This window comes from Podarcis erhardii (genome assembly GCF_964252035.2).
Source record: "Podarcis erhardii genome assembly, chromosome: 4".
NCBI classification, from domain to species: domain Eukaryota; kingdom Metazoa; phylum Chordata; class Lepidosauria; order Squamata; family Lacertidae; genus Podarcis; species Podarcis erhardii.
This window is the reverse complement of record NC_138508.1, coordinates 14,523,096-14,537,637: the sequence shown is the minus strand read 5'-3', so window position 1 is coordinate 14,537,637 and position 14,542 is coordinate 14,523,096. Positions and strand designations below refer to the sequence as shown.

The 14,542-nt window shown below is 43.7% G+C and overlaps 1 protein-coding gene across 8 annotated transcripts in view; it reads left to right on the top strand.

Moving 5' to 3' along the window:
- The window catches only part of PICALM (phosphatidylinositol binding clathrin assembly protein), a 72,650-nt gene that overhangs the window by 42,436 nt on the left and 15,672 nt on the right, over positions 1–14,542 (top strand). For 5 of the 8 annotated variants that reach the window (XM_081860357.1, XM_081860353.1, XM_081860356.1 and 2 more), the window contains exons 10-17: positions 746–869; positions 4,850–4,986; positions 6,519–6,619; positions 10,119–10,265; positions 11,210–11,293; positions 13,371–13,478; positions 14,088–14,219; positions 14,319–14,349. In XM_081860357.1, the coding sequence (XP_081716483.1) occupies positions 746–869; positions 4,850–4,986; positions 6,519–6,619; positions 10,119–10,265; positions 11,210–11,293; positions 13,371–13,478; positions 14,088–14,219; positions 14,319–14,349 (864 nt within the window). The remainder of the gene's footprint in view (positions 1–745; positions 870–4,849; positions 4,987–6,518; positions 6,620–10,118; positions 10,266–11,209; positions 11,294–13,370; positions 13,479–14,087; positions 14,220–14,318; positions 14,350–14,542) is intronic. The other 3 variants (XM_081860358.1, XM_081860359.1, XM_081860355.1) reach the window with 2 other exon arrangements.

The window sequence follows — 14,542 nt, the reverse complement described above, 5'->3', positions numbered from 1 at the left end:
AGCTGGGACCTGGGAGACCAAGATTCAGCCAGGGTTCAAATCCCTGGGTGACCTTGACCAGTCAGTCTTTCAGCCTAACCTGCCTCACTGGGTTGCTAGCATAAGAAGAGGGAGGGAGAACCATGCAGGCCACCTTGAGCTCCTTGGAAGGCAAGGCAGAATATGCTGCATGACTTGGCTGGGTGCAGCCTGCAACTGCTAGAAGAACTCAACCTGCTTATCTCCGCAAACCAACCACAACAGCAGTGCAGAAGGTGGTGGCAGCAGCTTTCTCTTGCCTTTGTCACCAATATAGCATTGGTCACACACTTTAAAATGAGCTGATATAGCTTCTAGACTTCAGGACCAGTAAGGAAAATGCATGTGATCTAGGCTAGACTGAAGTGGTGTCTAACAGCGCTATGTCATTTTATCTCTCGGAAGTCCTAGAGATTGTGTGCTGCTTTGACTTTCTGTTTGTACAATCAGGCCAAGTGGGGCACATTCCATTGTGAATAAACTGAATCCTGAAATAGACGGAGCATGGCTGACTTCAAGTGTTTCCATCAAATTGCCCTTCCGTCAAATGTGTACAATCTGTACAGAAACACAGGGAAAATCTGCTTCCCAGGGTTAAGTCTACAAAAGAAAAAAGAGTCTTGTATGTTTATAGGTTGGAAAAAAACAAAGCGGAGCTCTGTTGAGCATCTTTCTCTGTTGTGTCGTCTGTATAACTGCCAGGTTTCCTTCTGTCAACTTTTCCTAGGGCTACCACTCTTTCCAATGCAGTCTCCTCCCTCGCAAGCACCGGCCTGTCGCTCACCAAAGTAGATGAAAGGGAAAAACAAGCCGCACTAGAGGAAGAGCAGGCACGTTTAAAAGCTTTAAAGGTGGGCATGATTTTTCCTTTGTACTGAGTGTGGTATATAGGCTGCCTAATGGTTGCACAGCAAGTATGAGGGACCTCAAAGCTCTCTGTCTAGCTCTGAACTCTGCCATCCCCTCCAGGTCACACCCTTCACTTGCCTTGCTCTGCATCCTCCCCTATTGCTTGTGCTTTTGAATTATGATAATACCTCTTGCTTGCCTGGATAGAGGGAGCTGTATGGCTGACCACACTCACCACTGTATGGAAAAAGATTTCCCACCCTTAGTATATACAGTGTTCAAAGACAAAAAAGCAGACTGTGTATATAAGACAGTGGATCACAGTTGACAAGGATGGCTTGTTCACATTCATTTAAAAGCTGCCTATGAATACTTGGGTGGTTGGAACAAGCTTTCTGTCTCTTAAAGTTGGGATATATATATATATGAGAGAATGAAATTAGAAGTAGTATATAGAATTATTATTTTCAAAGCCTTTAGCCTGAATTTTTTGTGGTAGTGGACTACTGGGTCATACATACAGTGGTGCCCCGCAAGACGAAATTAATTCGTTCCGCAATTTTTGTCGTCTAGCGAATTTTTCGTCTTGCGAAGCACGAAATCCCATAGGAATGCATTGAAAATCAATTAATGCGTTCCTATGGTCAAAAAAAGTCCAAACAAAGCCAAATTTGGTACAACAACAGTTTATTAACTGCTCTTTAAAGTCACACATACTGTAAAGAGCAGTTCAAAAATTGAAGGGAAAATAAATTAACTTTATAAACATGACAGAAAAACATTTAAAAATCAACAAAGTGTACAGTACATTTTCTAAGACTCTGGGGGACCACTCGAAGAAGGCTCCTCTTCCACTCTTTGCTTCTTGGTCAAGAACCTGTCCATAGTCTGCTGCTTTATCCGCCTTTTCAGCAGCTCCCTGAAAGACGACATGACCCTCGTATCATAAAAGTTCCCAGCGTCATGTGCCACGTGCTTCTCATGGTGGTGTAGATCTGCAAAAGTCTGCACCTCCTTCCACTTCTGGCAAATGTCCCTCAGTCTTTCGGAGGACAGCCGTTCCTCAGTTGCTTCCTCCTCTTCCAGTGAGGCCTGCTCCTGCGCAGCCTCTGCCTGCAGTTCGACCAGCTCCACGGTGGTCAGCTCGTCGTCGTGCCCCTCCACCAGCTCGCAGACGTCCTCCTCCGTGACCTCCAGGCCCATGGTCCTCCCCAAGGCAACAATGTCCTGCACCACTGTTGACTCTGGTGCATCAGAGTCACTTGGTGCCACACAGGCTGCGCCAAGCGCAATTCAAATTTCTCTGGCTGATCCCTTTCCAGGCCGTGTTGACCATCTTCAAGCAGGTGACGATGTCGAAGTGGTCCTTCCAGAATTCCCGCAGGGTGATGGTGGTGCAGTCAGTCACCTCGAAGCATCGCCTGAAAAGCTCCTTGGTGTAGAGTTTTTTGAAATTGGCGATGACCTGCAGATCCATCGGCTGGAGCAGTGGCGTGGTGTTAGGCGGCAGGAACATGATGTTGATGAAGCTGAACTCCTCCAACAAGTCCACCTCAAGGCCTTTAGGATGGGCAGGAGCATTGTCCATCAGAAGCAAAGCCTTCAGCGGCAGGTCGTTGTCCAGCAGGTACTGCTTGACAGCAGGGCCAAAAGCAAGATTGACCCAGTCCACAAACAGCACACGTGTGACCCAAGCCTTGCTGTTGGATCGCCACATGACACTCAGCCGCTCCTTGTCGATCTTGTGTCTCTTGAAGGCCCGTGGGTTCTCCGAGTGGTACACCAGCAGGGGCTTGATCTTCAGGTCGCCGCTTGCGTTGGCACAGAAGAGCAGGGTCAGGCGGTCCTTCATGGGCTTGTGGCCAGGCAGCCTGGACTCCTCCTGAGTGATGAAAGTCCTTTTGGGCATCCTCTTCCAAAACAGCCCGGTCTCGTCGCAGTTGAAGACCTGCTGCGGAACGTAGCCCTCCGTCGTCACAACCTCCAGGAACTCCGCTGCAAAGTCTTCAGCCGCAGGAACATCAGAACTGGCAGCCTCTCCATGCCTGACCACGCTGTGGATGCCAGATCTTGTCTTGAACCGGTCAAACCAACCTCTGCTAGCCTTGAAGACTTCTGGCTCGGCTGAGGTTCCTGGCTGTTCCCGGATGAGGTCAGCGTGCAAGGCCTTGGCCTTCTCACAAATGACGGCCTCAGACACTGTGTCCCCTGCACGCTGCTTCTCTTCTATCCAGATGAGCAGCAACTTCTCGACCTCCTCCAGGACAGCTGGGCGGTTCTTCACGATCCTGGTGACTCCCTTGGCTGCATCAGTCGCCAGGATCTTCTCCCTCATCTTCAGGATGGTCCCGATGGTCGATGGGTTCCTGCCGTACTCCCTGGCGATGTCCGTCACACGCATTCCGCCGTCGTGCTTCCAGATGATCTCCTTCTTCATTTCCAGCGTCACCTTCTCCTTCTTCCTCTCGCCGGCCACCGCAGCAGCAGTCTTCTTGGGTCCCATGGCAGCACAGCTCCTACCTTCGTAAACTCAGAAACAGAAAAAAAAATCAGTGATGTGCTTCAAACCCAAAAAATACAAAAGCAGCCAGCCACCCACCACACAGAAATTAAAACCCAGAACCAAGGCCTTGAATCCCAAGCACCCCAACCCCAAATCCAAAATCCAAAAACCCCCCAAAAAGTTTTAAAAGTTTAGCTTACCAAATGGATGAAAGAGAAGTTCTGGAAAAGCTTCAACAATCAACCACCGAAGTCCTCAGAAACCTCAAATGGCTGCAAAATAAGTTTAGGAAAAGCTTCAAAAATCACCAATGTCTTCAAAAACCTCAACTGCTCCCACAGACACGCACCAACCCACCCACAACACAGAAATTGCAAACCCCTCCCCAACTGCTCCCCCAGCCCCTCCCCAACTGCTGCAAACCCCTCCCCAACTGCTTCCCCACCCAGACAAAAAAAAATTTCAAAAAATAACAACATGGCCAGCACTCAGAAATTCAAACTCAGAAAATTTTTCAAAAAAAAACAACCTGGCCCAGTGGTCACAGAAAATCATAAAAATTCCCCAAAAAACCCCACATGGTCCCAGATTTCTGCAGAAACCTCCCCAACTGTTCCCCTAGCCAGCCAGCACTCAGAAATTCAAACTCAGAAAAAAAAATTTGAAAATAAACAACCATGCCTAGTGGTCACAGAAAATCATAAAAATTCCCCAAAAAACCCCACATGGTCCCAGATTTCTGCAGAAACCTCCCCAACTGTTCCCCTAGCCAGCCAGCACTCAGAAATTCAAACTCAGAAAAATTTTCAAAAAAAAACCAACCTGGCCCAGTGGTCACAGAAAATCATAAAAATTCCCAAAAAAGGCCCACAAGCCCCCAGATTATCGCAAACCCCTTCCCAACACCAAGTCCTTGAATCCCAAACACCCCAACCCAAAATCCAAAACCCCCCAAAAAAGTTTTAAAAGTTTAACTTACCAAATGGATGAAAGAGAAGTTCTGGAAAAGTTCTGGAAAAGTTTTGGAAAATCTTCAAAAGTGAGCAAAGTCTGAGAAAAGGCTACCAAACCACGTGCTAACAGTTGCTCCTCAAAGTCAAGTCGCAACTGCAGCTGCTCAAGCTAAGCACCCTTGGTTTTAACGGTTTTTACACAAAGGAAACAAAGTCGCGAGACGTTTTCGTTTTGCGAAGCAAGCCCATAGGGGAATTCGTCTTGCGAGGCAAATCGCGGACGAAAAAACCTTTCGTCTAGCGAGTTTTTTGTCTTGCGAGGCATTCGTCTTGCGGGGCACTACTGTAGAACCATTTATAAGAAAATGTAAAACCACAACAATGTACACTGTTGCTCATTTGTAGTTTGCCTGCCCCTTTTAGAGGTCTTAATAGAGCTATTTGAGGGCTTTGTTCTGCTTAACTTTATCAACTGCCTAAGCAAAAAAACCCTTTGTTTTTAAAAATTGTCTTTATTTCCCATCAGGAACAACGTCTAAAAGAACTTGCAAAGAAACCTCATAACTCCTTAACAACAGCCTCCTCTCCTGTGTCTAATGCAGCAGGAAGCATAATGACTACACCAGCCATTGACATTTTTTCCACACCTAGTTCTTCAAACAGGTATGCCCTTGATGTATGTCAGAACTGCTCATAATTGGGGGGAAATATTTCTAGCCAGAGTACATCCTTAAAATGAGACTGTTCTGTAGATTTTATTTATTGTGTAGCTCTTTGGCTTTGACATAAGCTAACCATAAGGTTCGTTTATCTAGTGCCAAGGGAGAATAAGCCAAACATCCTGGTTAAATGTATAAGAAAGGCAGTGATGCTTGAATTCTTAAGTATGCAACTGCTCAGGACACTCTTGCCTTATCAGGAAAAAGTAGAACTATGCTGTAATTTGTAGGGGTTTTTTCAGTGGTCCAGAGCTACATCTTTTAACAGTGTCACAGCCTGCATGCAATACCTGGGCCTGTCAGTATAAACTGTCCTATGCAATTAAAGATCCTTAGGATTTTGGATTTTTTGTTTTTGTATTAAACAGGTTATGGGCAGGGGTTAACAATATTCAGTGCACACTGCTGATCCAGCATTGATGATCTGCAAAAGTATGAGATGCTCCATTGTGCAAACACACACGTATTCTCTAGATCAGTGCTTCTCAAGCTATCTGATGTGGTGGACCACCTCCAATTCGCCAGGGACTGGTACCATATTTGGTCCCTTTAGCTTCTTATCTAACCTGGGCTGTGGTGGTCACTGGGGGTTGGCGGCTGATGGATCATGGACTGGCACCAGTCCGTGGACCACCACTTTGAGTGTCACTGCTCTAAACTCTATAAAGCCTCTCAAAAAGATGTAAAACTGGAGTTTTAGTATGAAATTGATTGCAGTGAAAAGCATTGTGTGTTCTGGTGCCACATGGATACCATCACCAGCAATTGTGGACTTGACCTATGAGCACTGCTTTGTTATAGAAGTGCTGGAGAAGAACAGTACAACAGTGAGTGTACTGTTGATGCAGTCTGATACCCAGAATGGTTTGCGTGGTGGGACCTCACAAAATGACTGTGTGCACTGTTGCTTTGACTGTAAGCAGCAAAAATAAACATGATTTTAGCCCAACCAAATGAATGCTTCATTACATCTGCATTTCTGCAAACTGCAAAACTTGCAGCATAGCCTTTAAAAACAGAAGAATTATTGGCAAATGAAACCTCCTAAGTATCTGTGTGAATCTCCCACTTGTGCTATATATTCAATGCAACTAGTAGGAGCAATAAACCTGTGCTAGCATGTGAAGAACCACACAACTAATTTGATGAGCCCAGGGAGTCATTGTGCTTTTGTCACTCCAATGGTATGCCTCCCTCCTTCCAAATAATACCTTACAGCAGGCTGCCTTTGATACTGGAAAGAGATGGGGGTGGCTGCGGTTCCAAAAGGAAAAAGTCAATCCCTCTGGGCATGTTGATGCCTCCTTTTGATCCTGGCCTTGGATATCCAGTGAGCTAAATTCTGCCACATTTCATGCATGCACACACATTCCATTTAGGAAAGCACTATGATAGTTTGAATAGCTTTGCTAAGTTTTATGAAAGAAAGGCAATGTTGCTCAAGTCTTTGATAGTTGCCCTCATCTGTTTCCATAGTACATCAAAGCTGCCAAATGACCTCCTTGATTTGCAGCCAACCTTTCATCCGTCTGTGCATCCTATATCCTCTACGCCACAAGTAGGAGGGACCTGGGGAGGTAAGAAACTCACAGTTAAATCCCAGTTTTGGTTACTTCATAGTCACTCATAACCATCAGTAATATTTCATAGACTCTTAAGCTTTCCTGCCTTGTTAAATTAGGTAAAAAGATTTTTTTTTTTTAAATGTCTGGGACAGATAATTCTTCACACCGTATTTTGAAGGATTGGAAACAAAACATGGTGTATCATAGCGCATAGCTTAACTTCGTTTCCTGTTTAGCCCCAATCATAGTCGTATCTTTGTAGTCATTGTGAGTTATTGTGAGGCTTGATTTCAGGTAAGTCTGGACTATGGAGCGAAGTCCAGAGTATCAGAATGATTCGCCTTTGCTCTGCAAACGCTAATTTGAAATGCTTGCAAGGCCATCTGATTTCCTGTAAAATCTTATGTGAACATCCCAGAGCTGGTGCATTGCACAGGCCTTGCCTCCAGAGGCAGACAGCTTAGAAGCACCTTACATGCTGGGCCACCCCTGACACAAAAGAGCTCTCCACCTTCCTTGGATTTAACTTGCACAGTTTCAACAAGCCTGCCTTCATGTGTGTATGGCTAAAATCACACAAGTCAAACGTGCATAAGATGTGACCTACCATGTTGAACTTTTCAGTTGCTTAAGCCATTCAGATGTATTTAATATGTTGGGTAATACCTCAACACACACACACCCCAATGTAATATCTATCGATCATTTTATTTGCATGCTGCCTTTCCAAAGTTAAAACCATGGTCAAGGCATCTGTGTACTAGTCAAAGTTGCTCATGTTGGGGCTTCATTCCCTCAAACGAGCCTTCTTGCAGCAATGCACCTTCTATCATGTCCTCTGCCCCAACCCCCCGGAAGTATATGCAGTAATTTGGCCAAGTTGCCTTTAATACTTTTCCTTTCTTGTTCATAGCTTTGACAGCCTTGCACTCTTTTTCTCTGGCCGCAAAATATTTTGTGGGATAGTGGAGGGCCAGGCAAGATGGTAGACATGTTTTTCTGGTAGCTTCGTTCATGCTTGTGGTTGCTGAAGTAGAATAAGCATATTCTGTTTTTGTAGACAAATCCTTGCTGAAAACGTTAACTAGAATTATTTAGAAATGGGTAGAATTTTCTGTATGAAGAATGTAAGCCTGCTTTCAGGGTTTTTCTTTCAGAAGATGGTAGACCATGTTCAGGCTTCTCCCCCCCCCTCCCTTTTTTAAATCACTTGATAAATAAGTTTTACTTAAATGTACAGTGGTGCCCCGCAAGACGAATGCCTCGCAAGACGGAAAACCCGCTAGACGAAAGGGTTTTCCGTTTTGGAGGTGCTTCGCAAAACGAATTTCCTATGGGCTTGCTTCGCAAGACGAAAATGTCTTGCGAGTTCCTGCTTTTTTCCCCTCCCCCCCCCTTTTTCTAAGCCGCTAAGCCGTTTATCTGCTTATCCGCTAAGCCGCTAAAAGCCGCTAATCCGCTAATCCGTCAATGGGCTTGCTTCACAAGACGAAAAAACCGCTAGACGAAGAGACTCGCGGAACGGATTAATTTCGTCTTGCGAGGCACCACTGTAATCCGTACAGCAGGAGTGGGAAATCTTTTGAGCCCAAGGGCCATATTCTGTCATGGACAACCTTTGCGGGGCCAGAAGCAGCAGTGGTGGGCCGACAAATGTGGCTCTTGCCATTGTGCAGTCAGCTGCAATAGCCACAAAGAGGTTTCTTTGTGTATGCACACATCTCTTCATCCTAGCAAACATCATCACAGTTCATGACCACTTTTCAGCCAGGCAAAATTATTTGAGGAGCATGCAGCAGAGGCGTGGTGGGATGGCACAGCATGGACAGAGTCCTGAGGATTGAGGAGAGACACCCAGAGCGCGACATTTGTCCTCCAGGCCTGAGGTTTCGCACCCCTGTCCTATAGCTGTGATTGGCAATTTGTTTTTCATTACCATTGTGCAGGAAGTAAACTTCTCAGCTGTTTTACATCTTGTTTTGGGGGTATCAGAAAATGGTTTTGAGAGGTGGTTCTGACCTGGAAGGTAAAGTACAGCCCAGGAAACAGAAATGTGAGGGAGGAAAGAAACATAACAAATTACGGGAAACAGAAATTTAAACAAAACTCTACTGCCCTTATGATTGGCCAAGAGTTTGAAGGAGAGTGGAAGCAAGTTTGAGTGGGTTTTGGTTGGTTAGAGTTGGAGCACGCTTGGCAAATTTAAGGCTTCAGTCAGAAATAAGAGAAAATGGAGAGGGCTGCGGTAAGACTCCAGAAACTGAACAGAGCAGGCTGGAAACAGCTTTACTTCTACACACTGAACAGGGAGATAGTTTAGACAAGGTTTAGCTGGATGTATTTGCTTATATATTTATTTGGTCTTCTGGTTGACTGATTAGAAAAAAACTCAAAATTACTACCTTACAGAAAACCTTTAGTACAAACTACATTTTTTTGGGGGGGGGGGGGGTCTGATGTCTTGTTTTGTCTGCAGTCTTGTTCATCCCACACCTAATTTCCTCACCATCCTATCTAGTAAAGAGAGCTGGTTGGGCCACTGTTTCAGAGGCAATCAGGGATAAAAAAACATCTGCTTAGTAATAGCAATGAAGACCAAAGGAGAGGTTGGGTTAGCTGAGTTACTCTTCTCCTTCTCATAGTGAAGCCTGTGCCATCACATGTGTTTTTAACTGAGAGAGGGCTGCATGACTTTAGCCTAAATATTAATTCTCTAGCAGCTTTATCACACCATGTTAAACCATAGTTAATAGTTTACCATGAATGCCTTCTGCTTTGCTCCTCCCCCAGTGCATGCAGGAGCAGCAAACCATGACCCCTTAGTGTTGCTTCCATACCAGAGATGGTGGCTTGCTTTGCTATAAACCACAATGTTAAATCAAGGTTTGTTCTTGACTTACCAGTTGTGTTTTGTTTAAGTGAAACAAGCCACAATCCCCATTTGGTTGAGCCAGGGATCATGGTTTGTGGCTTCTGCGAGGGAGGAGGGTGAAGTCGGAGTGATCTGTGCATAACTGTTAACTATGGTTTACCATGGTGTGTGAACTGAGCCCAGAAGTCAAAACAGGAAGGTTTTTTTTAGAACTTGAGAGATAAAAAGGCATTTAAGAAAGGAAATTGTATGGGCATAGCGAGGGCTCATGGCAAGTCTTGGGGAAAGCCCAGGGGCTGGGGGTGGATGATCCAAGTTAGAGGCACTGCACTGAAGGGATTCTTCTATATCAAAGGTGTTGTGCAGTATGTTGTAGGTGGATTCTGCTTCCAGAGACCAGAGTATTAAGACAGTGTCCTTTTCAGAAAATACCTGAATCAGGATAACTTAGAGAATGCCTGTTACCTCTTGCCAATAAGCCATTTATGTAGGTGTTGGGGGGGGATGCAAACTGATACTCTTAAAGCAAAACTGACTTCCAGAACTGCTTATGCTGTTCCTGATTACTAATGCACAGCTAACCTGGTCCTCCACCCCTATTCCTCTTCTTCTCCTTCTTGCTCTGCTTGGACTGCACAGATCCTTTCACTTCTACCGCTGACGCTGTTGATGATGCCGTTCCAAGCCTAAATCCTTTCCTCACAAAATCTAGCGATCACCTCTCTGTCTCTTCTGACGTACTACCCACTTTCACTTCTAGGACACCAACTCATGAGATGTTCGTTGGTAATGTACCATCTGACTGGCTTTTCCCTTTCTCTTAACTATCAGACTATTCTGGGCAAATTTAGGATTTTCAAAAGAGAGTAAAGAAAGATAAAATGAATGAGCTATTACCTAATGACAGTTTGAGTTCCCTTCCCAGTTGTAAATACATGACCTACAGAATGTAGTGCAGTGGTAGCTGTGTAAATTCAGATGGGCAACTACTTAGGGATTGAGGGCGGAGAGAGGAGACTTTATATTCCTTCCCAGCCTTATTGTTTTATCTAATATTTGTAAAACAAGAACAAAAACAACACCCAGAGGTTACTGAATTGGGGACAGTTCCCCCCTAAAAGCAGGCAAGCCTTTGCTACAGGCATATCAACTACAGTGTTGCTCATCTAAATGAGCCACATATAGAGTTGCACTACCTACTGTGTGCAGTATGCAGTCCATGGGGTAATCTTTATGTCCAGCTATGTGCCCTTGGCCGCATGGAGTTTCCATTCCAAGCTAGATGTGGCACAATTTGACCTCCAGAAGCGTAAATTCTAAGATTACCATGTCATCGTATGACTTTCGATTTAACTCTTTCTGGTTCTCTAGATCGCTTCAATCCATTTACTGAATCAAACCCCTTTGTGGAAACCAAATATGCATCCACTTTTCAGCTCTGTCACTTTACTTCAGGTATAATACAAATGCCTTGAGGGTTTTACACTTGCTTGTTTTCAGAGGTGTAAAACATGGCATTTGATGATGTTTCCCCCCCTGTCTTTAGATAGTGTAAAATCTTCCCTTTTTTTAAGAAGTTGTTGCTAGATTGCTTGTGTGTGTGTTATAGGTCACGTAGTTGTTGTCTTAACTTAGTGTCCAAATAATTGGTTAAGGAGACAAGAGTGTCCTGTTCCTTTCTCTCTGTAACTGTTCCTTCTTTGCTCTTCTGCTCCCTATGCCTTTATCAGATTCTTTTTGTGGTCCTCAAGCTTATCCTCCTAACGCTTCCCATTTCCGCAGTGAGCCCTCAACTGTAGCTGGCCTATTTGGAGGTAGGTAAAAGGCTTTTGAAGCCCAGGAACTTGGTTTAATTATGTAAACTTGGGTAAAATTATGCAGACATGCCCATTTCAGTTTGTAAGCAAGCTGGAGAGTTGTATGCTTTTCATCAGCTGATCAACACTTAAAAATAATTCCAAAACTGATGCATCAAAATGGGTCCAGCTTGTTTTTAAAAATAACTTAGCCTGTCCTTGCTGAAGAGGTTGCAAATCTAAAGACTGCTTTAATCAGTTTTTTCACTGTATCACTTTTTGTTCATAGAAAATCACAGATTGAAACGAGTGGCAATTGACAGCGATTTGGCGGGTGCACTTCTAAAGCACCCAGCATGACATTATAACTGAAAGCCACTGTCTTTATTTTCTTTTATCCTGGAAATGTTTTAGCTTTAATTATAAGAACTTTGCAAACATTGATCCCATGAAACAGGCATATTGGTCTTCTCATTAAGTGGTGTGTGTGTGTGTGTGTGTGTGTGTCCTTGTCCTTGCAAGCATGCACTGCTCTCTCTGAAATGGACCAACTGTACTTAGTGCAACAAGTTCCCTTGTGGAACAGTGCCCAGTGCAGTTTTTGATTTAGCCATCACAGTGCTAGCGTAATACATGTTCCAGCCTTGAGAACTTAAGGACCATTTGGATCAGATCAAAGGTCCATCAAGTCCATCTTGGGATGCTCACAAGCAAGAGCATAGTAGTGATGACCACCCCTTGTTCCTCATTGAAGTTTGATCCATTTCTGTCTTGATTATCGATAGCCAGTAATGAGAACTGATGCATCTTGTTATAACAAATTCTGTTGCATTTTGCCTTTTATCCTGAATCTGCTGAAATTTCACTGGCTGCCTCTCAAGCTATAGTCAGTGCCTAAGTTCCAGTGTTCTGTTGGTCAATACTGTTCATCACTATTAAATTCTATTGTGCCCGTGTTGTTTCTTCTAAACTGACTTCAGTTTTCCTTTCTAGGGAAAAATGCTGCGTCCTGTAATGACTTTAGTGTCTCTCTTCTGTGCTATCTCCAGCTTTATAAACTAGGCTGGGGGAGCAACCAGAGTTGCTTACAGTATACAAGATGTTAAAAGGACCATATGTTTATATAATAAATTTGTATTTCAATCCCTTGCCACCTTAGTCCACCTTTATGTTTCCTATTTCTTCTGTTGCATGGTACGGATCTGATTAGGGGAGCCTTCTGGAGCAGACAGTCTGTATAGGATTTTAGGATCAATGAGGAAGCCTGGTGCTATATGCAGCTTTAGCATTCTGCCTAAAGAAACTGGTAGCTGCTACATGTTAAACTACCGAGTTGCTTTCAGTGCTGCAGTAGCCATAAGCATTCATGTAATACTGCAACTACATGAGGTTTTTTTTTTTTAAAAAAAAATATATCCATTTTAGCAAGAAGTTCTCAAGTCTCTAAAAAACAAAATAGGTTAAATTGGTGCCAGGTGGAAATCAATTTTAAAACACGTGCCTGACCGTGCTTATGGGCATTTTATTCAGAATCCTCAGGATTAAAGTAGGTGATATGTAGGTCCTAAGTCCCATTGATATATTTGGGATGTAGCAATTTATGTGCCTGGGAAAATGTCTGAAAATGGGGAGTGGGGGATAGGGTGGGAAGAGTTGGGAGCACCAGTGAGTGATTTTGAATACAACTCAATCCCAGAGGTGGCTATTTTGCAAGTAGTGAACTGAGACAGGAAACTAGGAGTCTATTATCGCTTCAAAATAAATCTGCTCTCAGATAGTATAGCAGTGACAAAATTGAATAACTGCACCAGGCCATCTTGCTGTGAAGCCTACTCCAGTGCCTTGGGGGGGGGGGTGTTGTTGCTCCTTGCCTATATGCAACATGCAAACTTGAGTCCATCAGTTCTTGCCTCATGGGTTATTCCTCTCAAGTTGCAGTAACATGCAGTTCTGCAAGGAAAGCTTTCTTTGCAGGCTCCTTTTCAATGTCTGAATGCCCATAATCCTTTTATGGCTATAGAGCTGCTACTTACATGCAAGTTGAGAGTTCACATACTGCATATAAATAAGCTCTTTTTAAATGTCTTGTTTGTAGGGTTCACCCAGTCTCCTGTTGCTCCATCGCAGCCCTCAGCAGGCCTTAATGTTGACTTTGAGTCTGTGTTTGGCAACAAAACTTCAAATGTACCTGTGGATTCTGGTGGTAGGTCTTCCTTTTTTAAAGTACCCTTTTTAAAATACTGCTCAAAGATGCACAAAAATTACACTGGGTGATAGAATATTTGGTGCCAGCCTTTAAAAAGCTGTTTGGATCTTTTGGCTTGATAAAATGGGTTAATGCATTTGTTTTGGATTAAGCTTTCATGGACAACTTCCTGTGATGCCTCAACCTTTTCAGAAATCTGATAAAGTAGTTTCTCATCCACAAAAGCTTACGCTACAATAAATCTGTATTGTTGCTTGAGACATTTTACTGAAACAGCAAGGAAGACTAGGCCAGGGCCCTGAAAGGGCCACCAACTTTGCCTTGACTTCTGTGGCAGAAAGACAGCATATGAATGCAATCAGTCAATCAATCAATCAATCAATCAATCAATCAATGTTTTCCTGCTGCTGCCAGTGCTCTTACCATTTCTTTTTGGATCTTGGATGCTGAATGTATGGATTTTCCATTTCTCCACTGCAAAATAACAGTAACAACAATAATTGCAGCTTTATACCATTTAGACTTTAAAAATACTGATTTTAAGATGCCTCATGCTACATTGACATGGATTCCATTGCCTTTAATACTACTTGGCTTTTCTTAAAGGGTTTGATGAATTAGGTGGACTCCTAAAACCGACAGTGGCCTCTCAAAACCAGAGTCTTCCAACTTCAAAAGGTCCACCTAACAAGTTAGTGTTGGATGATCTGGATTCATCTTTAGCCAATCTTGTGGGCAGTAAGTAGAGTTTATGTAAAGTTTACAGTACCAACTCTTTGGATAATTGAAATAAATGAATGGGCAGCTTCCAATTGTTTATTTCTTGTTTTGTAACAGATCTGGGCATTGGAAATGGAACAACTAAAAAGTGAGTATTTCTCATTGCAGCAATATGCAGGTGTTTTAACCCATTAAGCACATATTTGCAGCAATTTTGTACAGCAAATGCAGACTAAGGTTCTTGAGATGAACCTGGCAGGGAGGGTGTAACACTGTCCCTTTCCCCTCCCAGGTTTTCCATTTCTGAGTAGGATAGCGAATGTCTTTGAGGGGGTGGGAGC